Source organism: Athalia rosae, chromosome 3, assembly GCF_917208135.1.
Source record: "Athalia rosae chromosome 3, iyAthRosa1.1, whole genome shotgun sequence".
In the NCBI taxonomy this organism is placed as follows: domain Eukaryota; kingdom Metazoa; phylum Arthropoda; class Insecta; order Hymenoptera; family Athaliidae; genus Athalia; species Athalia rosae.
The window spans coordinates 10,801,177-10,817,775 of NC_064028.1; the positions used below are offsets into that span (position 1 = coordinate 10,801,177).

General features: G+C 42.4%; 3 protein-coding genes and 1 long non-coding RNA gene across 6 annotated transcripts; 1 reads left to right on the top strand and 3 right to left on the bottom strand.

Annotated features, from left to right (window-relative positions):
- Window positions 1-118: 118 nt before the first annotated feature.
- Window positions 119-2,983, bottom strand: LOC125500355. The gene is made up of 2 exons (XM_048653045.1): window positions 699-2,983; window positions 119-624 (listed from the first exon to the last, which is right to left on the bottom strand). Exon 1 carries the CDS (start codon window positions 2,909-2,911, stop codon window positions 1,058-1,060), a length of 1,854 nt encoding a protein of 617 aa, XP_048509002.1. The 5' UTR covers window positions 2,912-2,983; the 3' UTR covers window positions 119-624; window positions 699-1,057.
- Window positions 2,984-3,117: 134 nt separating this feature from the next.
- LOC105690064 (adenosine receptor A2b-like) lies at window positions 3,118-9,327 on the bottom strand. The gene is made up of 3 exons (XM_012407561.4): window positions 7,322-9,327; window positions 5,939-6,150; window positions 3,118-5,247 (listed from the first exon to the last, which is right to left on the bottom strand). Exons 1-3 carry the CDS (start codon window positions 7,779-7,781, stop codon window positions 4,345-4,347), a joined length of 1,575 nt encoding a protein of 524 aa, XP_012262984.2. The 5' UTR covers window positions 7,782-9,327; the 3' UTR covers window positions 3,118-4,344.
- Window positions 9,328-9,408: 81 nt separating this feature from the next.
- On the top strand, window positions 9,409-12,576 carry LOC125500356. 2 transcript variants are annotated; one of them, XR_007277699.1, is made up of 3 exons: window positions 9,409-12,050; window positions 12,140-12,326; window positions 12,437-12,576. It is a non-coding gene; the product is annotated as an uncharacterized LOC125500356 (long non-coding RNA). The 2 variants fall into 2 exon arrangements; XR_007277698.1 differs by having other exon boundaries at window positions 9,409-11,970.
- On the bottom strand, window positions 12,143-16,464 carry LOC105690066 (sphingomyelin phosphodiesterase 4). Of its 2 annotated transcripts, XM_012407565.3 has the most exons (14): window positions 16,289-16,464; window positions 15,678-15,977; window positions 15,463-15,565; window positions 15,131-15,359; window positions 14,779-14,989; window positions 14,535-14,647; window positions 14,259-14,417; window positions 13,914-14,085; window positions 13,643-13,828; window positions 13,328-13,546; window positions 13,157-13,249; window positions 12,814-12,990; window positions 12,493-12,722; window positions 12,143-12,284 (listed from the first exon to the last, which is right to left on the bottom strand). In XM_012407565.3, exons 1-14 carry the CDS (start codon window positions 16,313-16,315, stop codon window positions 12,149-12,151), a joined length of 2,355 nt encoding a protein of 784 aa, XP_012262988.2. In that variant the 5' UTR covers window positions 16,316-16,464; the 3' UTR covers window positions 12,143-12,148. The 2 variants fall into 2 exon arrangements, with proteins under 2 accessions (XP_012262988.2, XP_048509001.1); XM_048653044.1 differs by lacking the exon at window positions 16,289-16,464 and having other exon boundaries at window positions 15,463-15,581; window positions 15,678-15,815.
- Between the last annotated feature and the right edge of the window lie 135 nt (window positions 16,465-16,599).

Here is a 16,599-nt window from a genome sequence, read left to right on the forward strand (position 1 = left end):
TATATTCCCAGTTGCAGTAATTACGTCGTTCCCAATGATTAGATGATCTGTACCGTCGTTACGTACACGCATATTATGAGAATAATTCTATAGCACCACCTTCTTGTTTGTCTTTCTCTCTCAATTTTTCTCTCTGTTTTATTGTGTTATTAAAAATGTATTAGTTAATTAATTACCCTAAGAATGAATACTGATATATCACACACAGAGATGAAATATTATATATACATATACATATATGTATGTATATATATAACAGAGAATACTATATATATGTATACATACATTATATACTATATTTAATTATAGGTGTACTGTACGTAAATATACTATATATACATCTATATATATATATATGATAATAAAGAGCAATGATTAGTTAAATAAATTATACATGTATGTACACGCGGACGACTACGGTGAACATCTAATTAATTCAATCATCTCTTTTCAATTAAAGTTCTCCATTACACATACGATCTCCGAGCTATAATTTCTCTTCCGCCCTACAACGGAGTGGGGATAATCCACGGATGATCATTGATGCGCGTTAACTTCTTCATAGAACGCGTAGTACGAATCGAACTCCGTTCACGATACCATGCGGCCAGCTGCTCCTTCTCTCTAGGAGAAAAACCGAACGATTATATCGGTAAGAAGATATTCATACCGATACTCAGCTTCTCGATGCGATTTACCTTTAGCACTCGCCTCTCCTCTCCCCTAGTCCGAAAGTTAACGGTTGCTACCGATGTGCTTTTGCCCCGTCATAATTTTCAGAAATTGTTTCAGGGTCCACCGCTTCCTCCACCAACTTTCAGGTGAAAATATCAGAGTAAGCTGCATTCTGCAGATGCAGGCGACGAAATTCAGCGTATAATCACGACGGAATTTTACAAAAGGTATGCGAGTAGGTAGGTCTGGCGTTTTTTTTATTTTTTTTGAATACGAAATGATAATTCATCGCTTCGGAAAGAAGAATAGGAAATTGGAATCTAGGAGAAGAAAATGAACCGCACTGCCTATACGAAACCGCGCAGAATTGCGAGGAAAAAATTTATTGCTCTAACCCTTGGAGGTTGTTCAAGGAGTCTATAATTACACATGCATGGCATATCGCGTCCTCCAGTAATTTGTATGTACGAATATAGAAGACCTCTCGATAGACGGCAACGTCTGCGGATTCGTTTGTTTCGAAGCTTTCATTTTTCTTCGGAATCGAGTTCGTGCTGATTCTCCGAGCTGTGGACGACGTCGATGAGACGTCGATTTCGACGTCGTTTTTCGTTATTTCTGAGCTGTCGTCGCCCTTTAGGATGCAATTCCTCTTCACGAGTTCACTCTCCTCTTCCATTTTATCAAAGAAGACGCAGAGCACGTTGTAAACCATTGCGTGCTTCGAATTGAACGACGTACTGAGTAAACGGGGTCTCAGTGACTGTCGACACAAATCACCGAACTCCTCCAGAGCCGATCGTCTCACACTCGCGTCTTCGATATTTAGCAAAATTTTTCGCAAGTTGAATATCGATAATTTTTCCGCTGGTTTACCGTAAGGTGAGGCCGTTTCGTACAAACGGTGAAATTTCTTCATCAAATCCGAGTGATAAAAGTAAGAGGTATTTTCAGCTGAGAATAATTCTTCTTCCAGATAAAGATCCTTGTACATCGGCTCTGCGACTCTGGGATGTCGCACACTTCCGATTATGTTATCGACGGTCTGTCGCACGGTGGTATTTCGAATACGGTGATCCAGGTACGAATCTACTCTCAATTGACCAGCGAAAGGATCCTCGGAATCGACGCTGCCTCGCATACGTAGGAAAAATGATTTTTTTGACGTTACCGGCTCCGTTTTCATACACCATAATTCCGACGAGAGTCCGGCTTCACGTTTGTAAAACGAAACGACGAACTCTACTTTCTGGCCGGGTAATATCAACGCTTCGTTTTTGTTGAAATAAAAACTTGCGTCAGTTTTCGGAAAGGGCATCGAACTCCTCGGGGTAACGTTACGCCACCGGTACAAGATAGCTGTAGTTCCTTTGTTTTCAAAATGGATGCGTTTTTCAGATCTTTCGTTGATCTTGTTTGAATGAAAATTCATTGTCCACGTGACCTTGTCGAGGTCGTGATCCGTTGATTCGTAAATAGATGGATCGTTCTTCGTTATCTCCAAACGATCAACTTCCAAGGTTACCACCCTGTCAGGATCCACCAACGATTCTTCGCTACCCACTTCCGAACTCTGATCTTCGACAGACGTGTCCATGACGCTAATTATCGGCGTTTTGATCACCACGTTTTCATTCCGCTCGTTAACTAAGCTTCGTCCTCGTATTACGAGGTCCTTTGACTGGAGTGTTTTTACGTCATCGGCCATTTTCAGGCTCTTTGTACTTAAGTAAGAACTTTTTACCCAATCAGTAGCATTTCCGTACAGATTCGACGAGTCGTCTTTCCTGGTTTTAGGATCGATCTTTCCGCATTCGAAGGTCGGAAGCTCGTTCTTCGCGCGTACAGTTCGAACTTCCGGTGGGAATGAATTTCCTCGATCCAACGAGGCCGTTGGTATTCCCGAAGAAATTTCATCGCCCTGCCATTTAACGGGACGAACTAAAAACTTGGCGCGTTGCAAAATTTTTCTCATCTCCACCGGCTGAATGCGCATCGTCGTCTCGCACTTACTAATAACCGAATCTAATTTACCCTCACGATCACGTTCGTTGAAAAATTCGTACCGACCGCAACGCCGGTTGATCCATTTCTTCGAATCACCCAGCCGATTATTTTCTAGGACAGACTTGTCTTTCGCGCAAAAGGGATTTCTCGCCGCAACGATCGGTGACCTGGCCCTCGACGACGCGAAGGGCACCTCCATTCCGATCATTATTCTACCCCGATCCGTCATCTGCCCCGATAAATAGCGAGAATTCGAGGCGAACCTAATTCTTGCTCGGCTGCTTTAATGTACACGTGTCAACCTTTGCAAACACGTCAACGAACGCGACATGTGCAACGATCAGAGCCAACTTCGTTCTTTGCTCGTTCGGTTTGCTCGACGTCTATCAACTAATTATTGGGAGGGGAAAAAATCATTAAATTCCTTTTAGATCGTATATGAAATTCCGGGTTTATTTCACATATCTTTTTTATATTAAGACGCCGTTTATGCGTACACTGTATACGTTCACTGGCACGTTTTCATTTCATTCTACGCCACATATTTATTTTATACCTTGACTATGAAAAAAAAAAAATAAATAAATAAACAACAACAACAACATAATAATAACGTAATGACAATATCGATGGGAGTCACATACACGTAACGAGGCCAAACCAACCCTTGTACATTTCTAACCGACGACGAGCTATGACCACGTCGCGGATCGTCGATCTCTTGTCAATCTTCTCATTGTCAGTCTTGTATTCAATTTATCGTTGAAGTTTGTACGGACTTGCGTCAGCAGTGACGAAATTCTACCGAGAAATATACGCGGATACAAAACGGTCTCGTTTGACGATAAGTTACACATATTTTCTTTACGAAATTATACAAAGCAAACGACACGGAAACGTCGTCGAACGTATACATTCGATGAAACAGAGGTAACTATGCATACAATTATTATATCTAAAAGACAACTTCGCAGTTTTTTCGTGTGACTTGAGAAAAAATGAAATTGCAATGGAATGCCAATAAAGATTTTTTTTTATAATATCAACATTTATTGGCATAAGCGATTTCAAAACGCTTGTCCTCGACTGACAATGAAACAATACGATAAAAATCACTACGTTTACACATGTGGAAGAAATCTTTGGAAATATACTCGCGGCGACGGAAGTAATTCATTGCGAATCAATGACACATTTTACGCGATTACATGTACTCGAAATTTTCATACCTATAATCCGACATTATAGTATTACAGGACATCCGATCAACACGTAGTGTAACAATATACGTATACAGATGGTAACTGGTAATTTTCATACGCGAGAAACCTAAATTCGAAAAAGATGATTTTCACAATTACAGGATACGCCGTATGAAAATTAATTTGGACCTACGGGGCTATTAAAATATTATTAACGATCGTGGGTCATGATCGATAGGCGCGATCTCTCCACCTCCGGGACCTCCGAACTCTCTGGGACCGCTGGAGGTCCTTTGCGGACCCTCGAGACCCTCGTCGGTTGGTTCGTCGGTGTATACGGTGAGGAAATTTATCGCTGAGAAAATCTCGTATAACGAGTCGCTAATTGGGTGAATTAAGAGAGGCTACAATTTCCCTAGAGACGCGACGTGTGTAATTTCGTTGGGTGTATAATATATCGTTATCGAAACAGCTGCGGTTCACCGGGGGAGTGCTGCAGCGGTTTGTCGGAAGTCGTTAACCGTTCCCTCGACGATACGCAGTGATTGACGTCGGGATCAATGACGAATACGGATTCGGCCGAGGTTCCGTCGTTCTCGAGGTTCAGGTGGGTCAATTTCTTGTAAGTCCTGAGCTCCAGGTGACTGGGGGTGGCGAGCGTCGGCGACATCGCCGCGGACGACACACCGGAAGCGCTGCAGTTGTCGTGGGACAATTTTTCGTCCGTCTGACGGTCGCTGTTATCGGGGCTCACTCCGTTGCTGGGACTTTCGTCGATGAAGGCGTCGACCTCCCGGACGTAAGTCGGGGACGAGTCCGGTGTGAATTTCGTCGCTCCGAATCCGCGGGGCGGAATCCCGACGCTCGCCGACGGGATTCGCGCCGCCTGACTCGCTCGAAGGCTGAAGTTCCTCGCGTTGATCGCCGCGAGGGATCCTCCCGCGTTGGTCTGATTGACGTTTTGGCGAAACAGAGCGGAGTGTCGACCGTTGATCACGTTCACGCCGCTCGGTTCGGCGACGCCGCGCATCACGAGGAACTTGCAGATGAAGTATTTCAACGCGGCGCGAAAATCCTTCAAATGATAAGCGTAGAGGATGGGATTCCCCGCGGAGTTCAGGTGGGACAAAATTATGCAAAAGTTCAAAAGAAAACTGCTCACCTCGCAGTCGGGGCAAAACGCTTTTACACAGTTTATCGTATAGAGGGGAAACCAACAAAGTATAAAAAAGATCACTATTCGAGAGAGATTCTGAGTCGCCTTCACTTCACGTTTTTGCGCCGCTCCCAGCAAACGGAGCATCGTTCCGGCCGTCTGATTCTCCGAACGACGCCCCGGATTCATTGTCATTATCTGCTGCAGCTGGAAACAGAAAATCAAATTAGAAAAAACGAAGAAGAAGAAGAAGGTCCTCCGTGAGATATTTGTAGTGCTGATGTAATCGATTATCTCTCATGTTAATATAACGAAATAAATCTGAATTTCAACGATCTTTGGACACGCACGTTGTGCCCGATTCACCGTCAGATTCTAATCAACGACGTCGTCATCGTAGTTCCCGGAAGCTTTTCGCCGAGTATATTGAAACGCAGCGAGGTTACGATGGCGGGAAACAAGTCGAAGGCTCCAACTCGCGTCGCGAAAGCCTTTTCTTTTTATTTTTCTTTTTTAGAATAATCAGAAGGATCGGTAGATTAGGTCGCGGGTCAATGAGGTGTAACGCCCCGCACGCTGGCCAGTCCGAATGTACGGTATAGTATACGCGAAAAACGTAGACACGCACGAGTAACAATCGATATATCGTATATTGCATGTACATAAGGCATATCAACATGTCGGTTGTGTAGCGCACACGTGGGTGCGGAGCAACATCACCTCGCTACACCAGAAAAAAGATTTATGCACTGCGGTATGTGCACAGCCGGCATTGCACATTTGCGATATTAAAACAGTCGGCTTTTTTACAAATGGACGTACCTATAGTATACGTACATACATATAGTAGTAGTAGTAGTAGTAGTAGATGGTTTCGTGCATACGTCCGTATACTGACCTGCTTCACAACGACCCTATAAATGTGGGAGTAAAACGCGGCGATGAGAAGAGCCGGAAAAACAATGGTGGCGAAGTAGAGAAAGACCAGATAATTGTAATCCATAACTTCGGTGAAGAGACATTTTTCGTCGGATTTTTTCCCCGCGTTCCATCCCATCAGAGGAAGAAATCCAACGGAAGTACCGGCGATCCAGCATACGCAAATTATCCCTACGAAAGCGGAAAAGGCGTGAAAAATTACACCAAGTTGGACAACGGGGCCGGCGGTAAAAGAAACAAAAATCATTATCATCTCGCGTGTGCGACGCGACGTTTGGCCGACAGTTTTTTGTTTTTTTTTTCCATTTCGACTAACGAGCAACGTTAGTCGAAACTATACGCGGAGCACTCAACGGGCGCATCGAGGGTGAGGAGACTACGAGGTATCGGAGTCAACGCACCGTTGGGAGTCCATTTATCACCTCGCCTACACCGATGACTTCGTCAAAGAAAATAAAGAATGGTCTAATGCAAACTACGTTTTTCTTCGCTCCGGCTATTAACAAGCTCTGCCGGTTATATAGCTTGTTTAATTATTACCGGCGTGCAATATAATGTCGGCGGTGTGTCGTAGGCACAATTTCACGACCTCGCCTAGCTGCTGCAGTTTCATTTTTGCCCGTGATCGTCGTTATTCAATTTCCCGCATAACTGACGTAAGATATATCTCGATCCGTTATTTCGTTCGAAGTAACGCAATAGTTTACAGGTGTGCGCCGACGACGTGCAACCACGTAAATTTCGCTTCGATCCGATAACGATGGAGACGGTAATTTGCTGGAGGACAACGAGCAATACGTTCCCGACGATATTAGATAAGCGTGGGTTCACTCGTCGCGAAGGTTGGCGTATCAACCGCCTTTGATCTATCAACGATTCTTCTCCGGTGGTCGTCTGCATTCGTCGCCTATCTCTTCTCTTTTCCGTTTCATTTTCAGCTCTCTCTCTTCTCATCGTTTTCTCCGATCTCGAAACTGTGCCGTTCGATTTTGGCGTCGAGCAATGAGACGAACGACGTGAGAATGACGATACACCGATGACGATATCTGAAAACTTTTCAACGAACCCCAATAAAATATCGATTCGGATGAAGCACGGGTGCTCCACCCCCAACGGGATTTTTCGTCGAGCGAGTATAACGCGTTTCATAATCAGATAAGCATTATCAAAGTTTAACGTTTCGTTGGTCACTTCGGGTCGGCGTGATTCGAATCTCGAGGTCGGCCAGCCAACCGGTCATACCGGAGGCGCGTGATCGGCGCGCGAGTCGAAGCTTGGTAGAAATTTTACCGCAATAGATCGATTTGTAAAAATAAGGAAATTTTTGAATGGGAAAAACTACCTATGGCAGTCCTCGTCCGCACGGTCCTCGAGTATCCCATGGGGTGTAATATGGCCCAGTACCGATCGACGGACACGGCGACGAGGCAGAATATGCTGATGGTGCAGAGGACGACGAGGACAGAGACGGTGAAGAGGCAGGCGTGAAAGTTTTTCGGTAGACCGATGCTCGCGAGAATCGCGAAGGGGATGGCGAAGAGACCGACGAGCAGATCGGCGGTGGCCAACGAGATTATGTAATAGTTCGTTCGGCGACGAAGCCGTCGTTCCCTCGCGAATACGGTGATGACGAGGCCGTTGCCGAAAACTGCGGAAACCGCGACTAGGACTTCGCAGGTCGCGTAAGGAACGTTTAACGCAGAACCGAACGGGTGTCCGGTAGCTTCCTCGGAAGTTGTGTAATTGTCCGTGACGTTGTAATTAGAGCAATTGGTTAGCTCGGTGGTCGTCGGATCTTCCATCTCAATTTCATCAATCAATATCCATAATTCACTCGCTTCACTTCTCCCCGCGCACGAACCACTTCGGGTTAATTAATCGGGCCGATATACCGTCTTGGCGCGTGTAGCGTATAGTATACGCGGAATAAATTTCACGTAATTAGTAAACTGGATTCGACAGACGTTGGTTGGATTTACGTGTACCCCGCGCGAACCCCGCGCCGAGGTGGAATGTATTTTATTTTATAGCGAGGAAACACGAGTCCTGGATTATTCAAACGGAATCGTCACGCGATTCAACGTGAGCGGACCGCCGAGTCGTCACGCTCAGAAAACACACCTGATGAGGCGACGCCGAGGTCGTGATCGTGGGCGTTGGTGGGAGTTGGAAGGTCGCGGAGGGCGCGAGAAGGGTGAAAAACATTTTCGTTCTTATCGTTGCGGGTGCCAATGAAAGAATTAGTACCGACCCGACGCCGAACACCAGAGTCAGCGGGAATCGAACATCGCTCTCGATAAAAGTGGAGGAAAACTTTTCGCGATCGCGAAATATCGTTAGACACAATCGTCGGCGAACACTCGACCGATTTCCGTCTTCGATGGGCACATCTTCTCTGACTTTCGACACTTTGTTTCGTCTCTTCGTAATGAAAAATAGAAGAAACGAACAACGCGGATCTCGTAGCCCCGCAGGCGCTACAGTTGAACGAAATTTTGTCACGCGAAACCCTCGGTTGTTCCACGACGCGTGGAAACCGCGTAACAAGTGTGACCGGCCGTCTGGACTTCGATGACTACGACGGTGGTGAACTTGCGGCTACACATTGGTGGGGGTGCGGGCGCCTGGTTACGACGGATGCGCGCGGGCGTTCACGGTCGTCGGAGCGTACGTTGTGGTCAAGCTTTCCATTCCCAATGTAGTACATTAAACTTGCCGAAAACCCTATAAAGCATCCGTGCGGTTGGTTGAACTTTGGAAACCTTTCTTGTCTTCTTCTCGCCCCGTTCTTCTCGTGTAGGCATATCGAAAGTGGAGCGAATCGTGCGGGGCTGACCGTTGTATCGAATGAGCGAGGTCGTCGCGATGGACGGCGTCGCTTTTCAATTAATAAAATCAACCCCTTCGGCGAGCATATCTGCGCGAATCTTCGCTTTGAAATCTCATCGAGTAAATATTGCCCTTATTTGATCGTCGGGTAAAGCGTAAATTGTGTTTGCGTCAGTCGACGAGCTGCAATTTCGAAGACTATACCGTCGAGGTTAATGGATAACTCAATACTGGCTATTGCTTAAACGGTGACGAGATTTTATCAGATAAGAATTCCTCGCACGGACACCATTATCGTCCGTGTGGTCGTGAGAAATTTCGGCTATAGAATTACGCACGAGGCGCAGTAGTAGGTGCTTTGAAAAATTTTTATCGGGTCAATTATCCAAGATTTTACAAAAAAAAAATTACTCACCGTGTAATAAGGAGGAGGAGTACATGTGTTTGTAATTAGAGTCTCCGAGGGTCGCGATATAATTAATTACGCGCTGATTAAAGGTAACTGCGCTAATTAGGTTTCCAGCTACGTTTACACCGGAAGCTAGAGACGAAAAATGTGGAAATAAACAAAACTCCAGTTAACCGAAAACTCACTTACCCTCCACAAGGAACTTCTTGATATAAATTCACCTCATCAAGTCGCGATAGCTGATGTTCGTGTCCTTCTTACAATTAGCTCTAATTGATTATAAAATAATGTCGGTGGGATGCACGTACGTTCTCAACTACTCGCTCCTGGAAATTCGATAAGGAAATACGAGACTCGCAAGACCTCTTACTCCGTATTGAAGTACCTTGGGGTGCGATAACAACGTTTTGCCGGTAGAGTTGGTCGGTTGGAGAAACTTTGAAATCAAGCCGAATGGGTTAGTGGATCCTGCGCTAGCTTTGATAAAGTCGTCAAGGTGATAATAGGTTAATGTACCCAGTTGGCAGGAGCTATGCCATAGTCGGTAATTTGATTCGGAACGTGACGTATAGAAAACTTATATGTATAGGACATTTTTACCGAGTCATTCCTTGACTCGTGTGTGTCACGTAGGTATGGTACATACCTACCTATGTACGTTACCGAAGCAAAACTCGTTAGGGAGACATTATAATAATCCCCTTTCCCTACTCAATTGTATTGAATTGACGCAGAACGTAGGCTGAATTAGCTATTAAAATATATACATACACGCACACACAACTATGTGGATAGGATGTATGCAAAGGCACGACTCGTTAAAACCTTTTGATACTCTCTAATTGTACTCCCATTCAAATGCCATCCCGCTCTAACTGGGGCACAATGGTCAACGTTTGGCATTACATAAAGAATAAATTGTATGTGCTCTTGCAACTCGTGCACAAGTGAATGTGATCACAGGGTCAGTCTAAGCTCGTCTTATCATTGAGGATGTTAAGAAACTCTCGGGAAGAAGCCTTATCATCGCCCATTATTTATAGTATACGTAAGATTCGCGCGCTACAAATGGATTCATTCATAAACCTGCACGTGTAATATTCCAACGGCCTATGCCCCTATGTTATTCGCTACGAACGACGTATATCGATTAAAATTAATTGCTCCTAATACTCATTAATTTTTACATAGCGCTACGGGTGTACACATTTGGGGGAGAGTGAAAAGTATGTTGGTTCAACTTGAATAGAGGCAGCCACTCCTCATTTCTGCGTTCTTTCATTTTCAATATTTTTCATTTTTATTTGACGATTTGTTTTGCTGCGCGTTCAAAATGAAAAGATGTATTACATCATATCGAGAGGGTTTCATATCAACCCTCGGATCGACGGGATGACGCCATATGGCGCGCCCCGATCATTCGCACCTTATTGATGCTTAGGAGACATTAATTTGTACGACTATTCGCACCGGAGGTAGCGATATTCTGATTTGCAAAATGACGCAGTGGGCCAATACCCGTAATGGTAAAAGGAATGTCAGTTATCCCAAGTGATTTATAGTAAATCTTATAGATTTTACGCTATATAACGTGGTATTGAAGGACGAACTGTCATACGATGATAGTTCGATAAATGTTGTCCAGCTAAAATTGGTCGCTGGGAACTAAGAACTTTTCACTATACGAAAGTTTGTACGAAACATCTGCGAGTAGTAAATTCAATATAAAAGTGTAAAAGTTTAGCAATTCTTCTTGTCTCTACAGATCCGATCACACCTTCAAGCCCACACTTGTATATTCGTCCAACAATAAGCAGCGAATTGCGAGTTGTTGCACCGAACACAATCGAACTCCCTTGAGATTTATCCAGCGAATTTGACCCCAGTAAAATTAGGAGCAAAGAATTGAACAGCAGTTATTGGAACTTGCCTATAGAATCATCTCACCTGTGTAGAGACAAATCCATCTCGACGTTCGTTAATTCTTTCTAATCAACATCGCGAACGTCTCATTAGCGCGCTTGCGGGAAACATCACCGTTCAATCGGCGCCGTTCATTAATGTTCAATTGTCGCGTTATCCATGGAGATGGGGTCGTTTCACAGGACTCTACGTTACACAAATTAATCAATATCGGAAAATATTACCTTAAAAAAAAACTGAAAACAAAAATTTCTCGGCGAATGTTCCCGCGGTGAATCACCTTGGCTCAACAACTCCTCTTTTTTTCTCTCGACTCTCCAGATCATACGGACTTGATTTATTCTACTTTGCAAATTTAGAAACCCTTCAACTTCATCAATACACGAAATGATAAAGTTAATGAAATAGTTATCTTTTAAAATAGAAATCACAGACACATGAACATTGCATATACGTATACATGTGCTTTGAATCCGTGCACATATTCAGCTATACATATAATTTACTAGGCTATATTATTCCCGAAATTTTATCTTCACACAGATATGTTATCTGTAATGGAAATATCGAGAATTTTTGATCATGACAATTGTGTATGCCTACGATTAATTCTATTATCTGCTTATTGCAGCTACTTCGCAGTATGGAAATGGACCCACGCTACCCCCCCCCCCCCCCCCCCCCCCCCCCATTCGGAACTATGTTACTCCAACCGCTGAAACGAACATGAGGATAAGTATCCATCGACGTAGTCTTGACGAAGGAAAATAGGAAAGCGAATATGATGAGGATCTGATCTGAGGTTATGGAATATACCATAGAAATTCATTGTTAGTTTATTAAAAATTTATTAGAGCAAAATAATTAATCGATAAAAAAAGCTGCGCATATGTTACACCGATGTAGAGGAGTATGTCTTCAGCAATGTTAAATCGATATCTTAGCATCTAATCGTTCAAAAACTTGTCAACTTTCTTATTCTTTATACATTTTTGGCAGATTCATCGTTTAATGGAGATATCCGAGAGCTTCTGGTCGCACATGATGACTGCGAGTACCGATCCATGGTTCAAGTGCCGCAAGCGACAAGTTGTATAACAGCCAAACGCAGAATATGGAAAAAAGGGTCGTCACAACTCCGTACCTATGGTTTCACCACAAATTAGTCAAAACTATCTGACTAATTGTAAGGCCATCGGATTAACGAAATAATGACCAACGATTCAATTCACGTATAGCACAATAGTTATAATAATAGAAAATTATTGAATTGATCAATTTTTGAATGAGTTTCAGATCACAAAGCCACGTTTACACCAGAGAGATTAGCTGTGATAACAAACAGAACTTACCCAAAGATCCATAATATTATGATTCCCAGAAACATGGGTACCAGAAATCTGTGGCTAGCCACAATTCGAAGACTGAGCCGAGGTGGGATGTGAGTTTCTTCGCTTGAGGAAAACCCATTGAACGTTCTCTTAGGTAAATGTTTTACCACTGTTGGTGGTTGTAATACCCGTCGCATAAAACGGCCAACGATATCTGGTCTATCGTACGCCGTTTGCAATTGAAGCTGATACTAGAATGTCAAAATTAAATGTCACTAATTTTTTTTTTTTATGTACGACGTGAACAATGAACTAGATACAATATAAAAATGGCACTCATACCTTTGTGTTGATGTGGTTACATAATTGAAAGAGTAATCTGACGAGGAATGCGTTCTCATGAGTCCGTACAGGTTGTAACTCGGGATCTCCCATGAACTCAATGTATCGACAACTTTGTCGCCTTTCTTGAATTTGTAGATAAACTCCTGGCCTAGACGTGTCTAAGCTCGTATCCATCTGAACAAGAATATTACATGATTCATGGGGAGTAATCGACATACAGTATACTGAAATGACAGCCAATTCTAATACATTAAGATACGACGTATGAAGTTTTCATGTAAAATGATTGACGTGCAATAATGAATTTGTAAATTAAATAACAAATCTTCAACATTCTTACGTGTGATTGATTACAGACCGAAGTTGACAATATACTGTCGTGATACTCTTGATCGGCAACTATTGCCACCTGCGGAATATCGTCGAATTTTATCTGAAAAAGTATTACAGTTAAGATCAATCTGGGTGCTGAGAAATTATCTTTTCACCATATTCTGTGTTGTGTTATTACTTGAAATATATCCATGAGTTGTTGTTGAGCATTGGCAAGGAATCCGGGAACTCGTCGTCTTTCTTCCAATCTGATATCATCCGAAGTATGATCCTCGCCATTGAAGAATTCCCAAATCATTACTAATAGTCTCCTGCCTATCCTCCTCTTTTCTAAAGCATCGACTAAACTTGTTGCCGTCAAATGTGATTGCTTTATCGTACTCAGAAACCAAACAATCTGGGATTCACACATAAATTAAAGTATTCAGATCACATCTCAACTGCTAATCAATTGTGCAAGCTTTTGTTCAGAACGAACATTCTCAATAAATACCTGAGTAACAGTGGCAGGTGAAAACATGGGCACATATTGATAAGTGGGACCTTCCAATTCTATTATTTGCTGACGCACTGTCGCGGACCATTGATTAGTTGAAACTTTACCTCTACTCAGTCTTGCGTCATCCATACAGCTCTCTATTTCGAATAACATTCTAGCCAATTTAGGCTGAGCGAGTACCTGGCGTAAAAGAACGCAGAAAGTCAAATATCGCGAAAGGTCGTAGTAAAAATTCGTAGTCGTAAAATATTTGCGATGCATATACCTTCGTAACTCTGAAAAGCATCAGTGCGTTTTTTGGAGCAACAAGATCCGTTCTCATAAAACGGGGCAGTAACTGTTGAAAAATTGCCGTGTAAGCTAAAAGATTGTTCGCGACAAAAGACAGCCACCGCGTTTCATCCGTGATCTTTCCCCTCTCTTCTTCTTGAATTTTTCTTCGAATGAACCGTTGGATAGACATTTTTAATTGAATATTCTAACGATGGAAATATCATCTCTAAAGATAGGAGCTGATGCAAAATGCATAGCTATGTTTTAATATTTTTACCGAGTTAAGATCAGTTTCCTTAATTCGGGTATCTTGAACTTTTAAAATAATTCTACTCACCCGATGCTGCTGTACGCTACTCCTGGAATATATCTCCAAGGTTGAATAAAGCTCAGCCACGCTTCTAGAATCAGTCTGAAAGAGCTATCCAAGGGCCAGTGGTGAATTGCTTTACGTAAAAAGATGTAAATTTTTCCTTGTACCGATGGCACTATCACCCTGTATCAAAGTATTATAACATTAGTTAGTATAAACTAAGTTCATATAAACTATTTCTCACTTCAACTTCACACATTACAGATTCGAGTAAGTTTACGAGATTGCTTTAAGAATCACCTTTTCAATTCATCCATTGCACTCGTATCACCAGTTGCACTGTTAGCAAATTCGTGTAATGTCTTGATGAACCCTCGCACCAACCGAATGTGTTCTCCAGAGTGTATACTATGCTGAAATATCAAGTTCATGATCAACTTGCCAGATATCTGGATTATTACATCATTATCCGCTGATGCTGCTTAAGAAAAAATAGAGAATCCTTTGATCATGAGGAATGATAACATCTTGAGATATAACTCACTCTGCGAGGTGTTGTGCCAGGAAAACATGTAGCATGATAAGGCGGCAGCTCTTCTTCCTCAGTATACTCTAGCCAAAAATCTAGAAATACTTGAACTATTGTTTCGCTTCTCCAGACTTGTGGTAAACATTGTTGCTGAGGTACGCCTACCGTTGGACTGATGGGTCCCGGCGATAATATCGAAGTCTTCAGAAGTCTTGGAGTTTGAAGCCTGTCATTGCAAATTTCATATATAATAAATATAAAATGGATAATAAGTAACAACAGATTTTGTAACTCTATTAAGACAATAACACATAATTATTGTTCCTGAGGAGACATGCCACAGTTTATAGCAGATTCAGTGACAAACCTTTTGGAGTCAGGTGATTGCATCAACTTTCGTGGTGGAGTTTTAACATATGGTCCAATAATTGGTAAAACGGGTGAATTATCTCTGGGTAGAAAGTGATAGAGATAAGTATGTGCGAGCTGAACGTATATCGTCTCCCAATTGACCCAAACATTATCTTCTTGTTGCACTTGTAACCATGGGTTGGTCAAGTGGTAAGCAAAGTGAAATATGTAGTACTCAAAGGGATATGCACATTTTAAGGAAAAATATGATAATTGGTAGGTACAAACGCATCTGCATACATGAATGAAAATAAACATTTACATTATTGCTATGTGCAAAAAGGATACTCATAAACAAAGCACTTGGAAGTCTCGTATTTTGGTCAACCCTGATTTTGTCGGAATAAAACGGTGGAACGATCCCATCTTCTAGCATAAGACGTATCTTTGACTGTGGAAAAATCAAACTAATGGGCACTATCAATTCTGCTTTACAATTGTTTCTTGATGCTGGATTTTACTTTATTGACTAATCTATGTTTTATATCGAAGAAAAGTCTTACCGGTAGATACGACAGCGGAAACTTATATTTCAAGTAACAATCTGGTAACAGTTTGTAACAGAGAGAAAATATTGGTCCCTGCGGACCCAAAAAGTGGCAAAGCACTTCGTATTCATGTTGACGCCTCTTCAGGTTAATAGAATGCAATCCCCATCCTATGTTGTCAGTAACGCCAAACAAGGAGTCCACCAAGACGGGAAATACATGCTGAAGATCGGTTGTACTTGATTCATCTATGAGCGTAGCGATTTCACGACATCTCTGTGCCAAAGGTAATTGCAGAAAAGTTTGCATCCGAATCTGTAATGAAGTTGCGCATTTTTAAATCTGTTTCAGCTCATTAGAGATGAGTAGTTCAGAACAAGTTAGTAGGTAATCATGGATTCTAGTTGTTTAGAGGTTATCATTAAGCATTCTAGTTTTCAAATCCCAATCCAACATAACAATACGATGGACCAGAAATGTTCTGAGTAATGAAGTGAATAATTTGTTAGTGATTATTTGATGAATTCAACAATGAAAGGGAAATGTGGAAGCATTCAGGAGGTTGTTTGAGGTTACTCGGCGTGTTAATGATACACCGACTCTTTGAACATTTGAATACAAATTACCGATGCAACGTCTATAGGTGCAGCCATTATCTTATGTTACACTTAAACTTTAGTTGTTATTCGTTTTTAAAACATTTGCTCAACATTATTTTATTTTATTCACTCCTAAAACTCGACTAGTTCAGGCGTTTGAGGCAAACAGAGCACAATCTACCCGCCACACGCTTTCAATCTTTTAGATTTTCGAGAGTCGAACGTCGGAAACGCGTCGAACGAACAATGACTCAGGGCTCGATATAGATGAAATTCAAATCCTGGATTATAGGACGAAACCGTTGACGAAACCGTTGACGAAACCGTTGACGAAACCG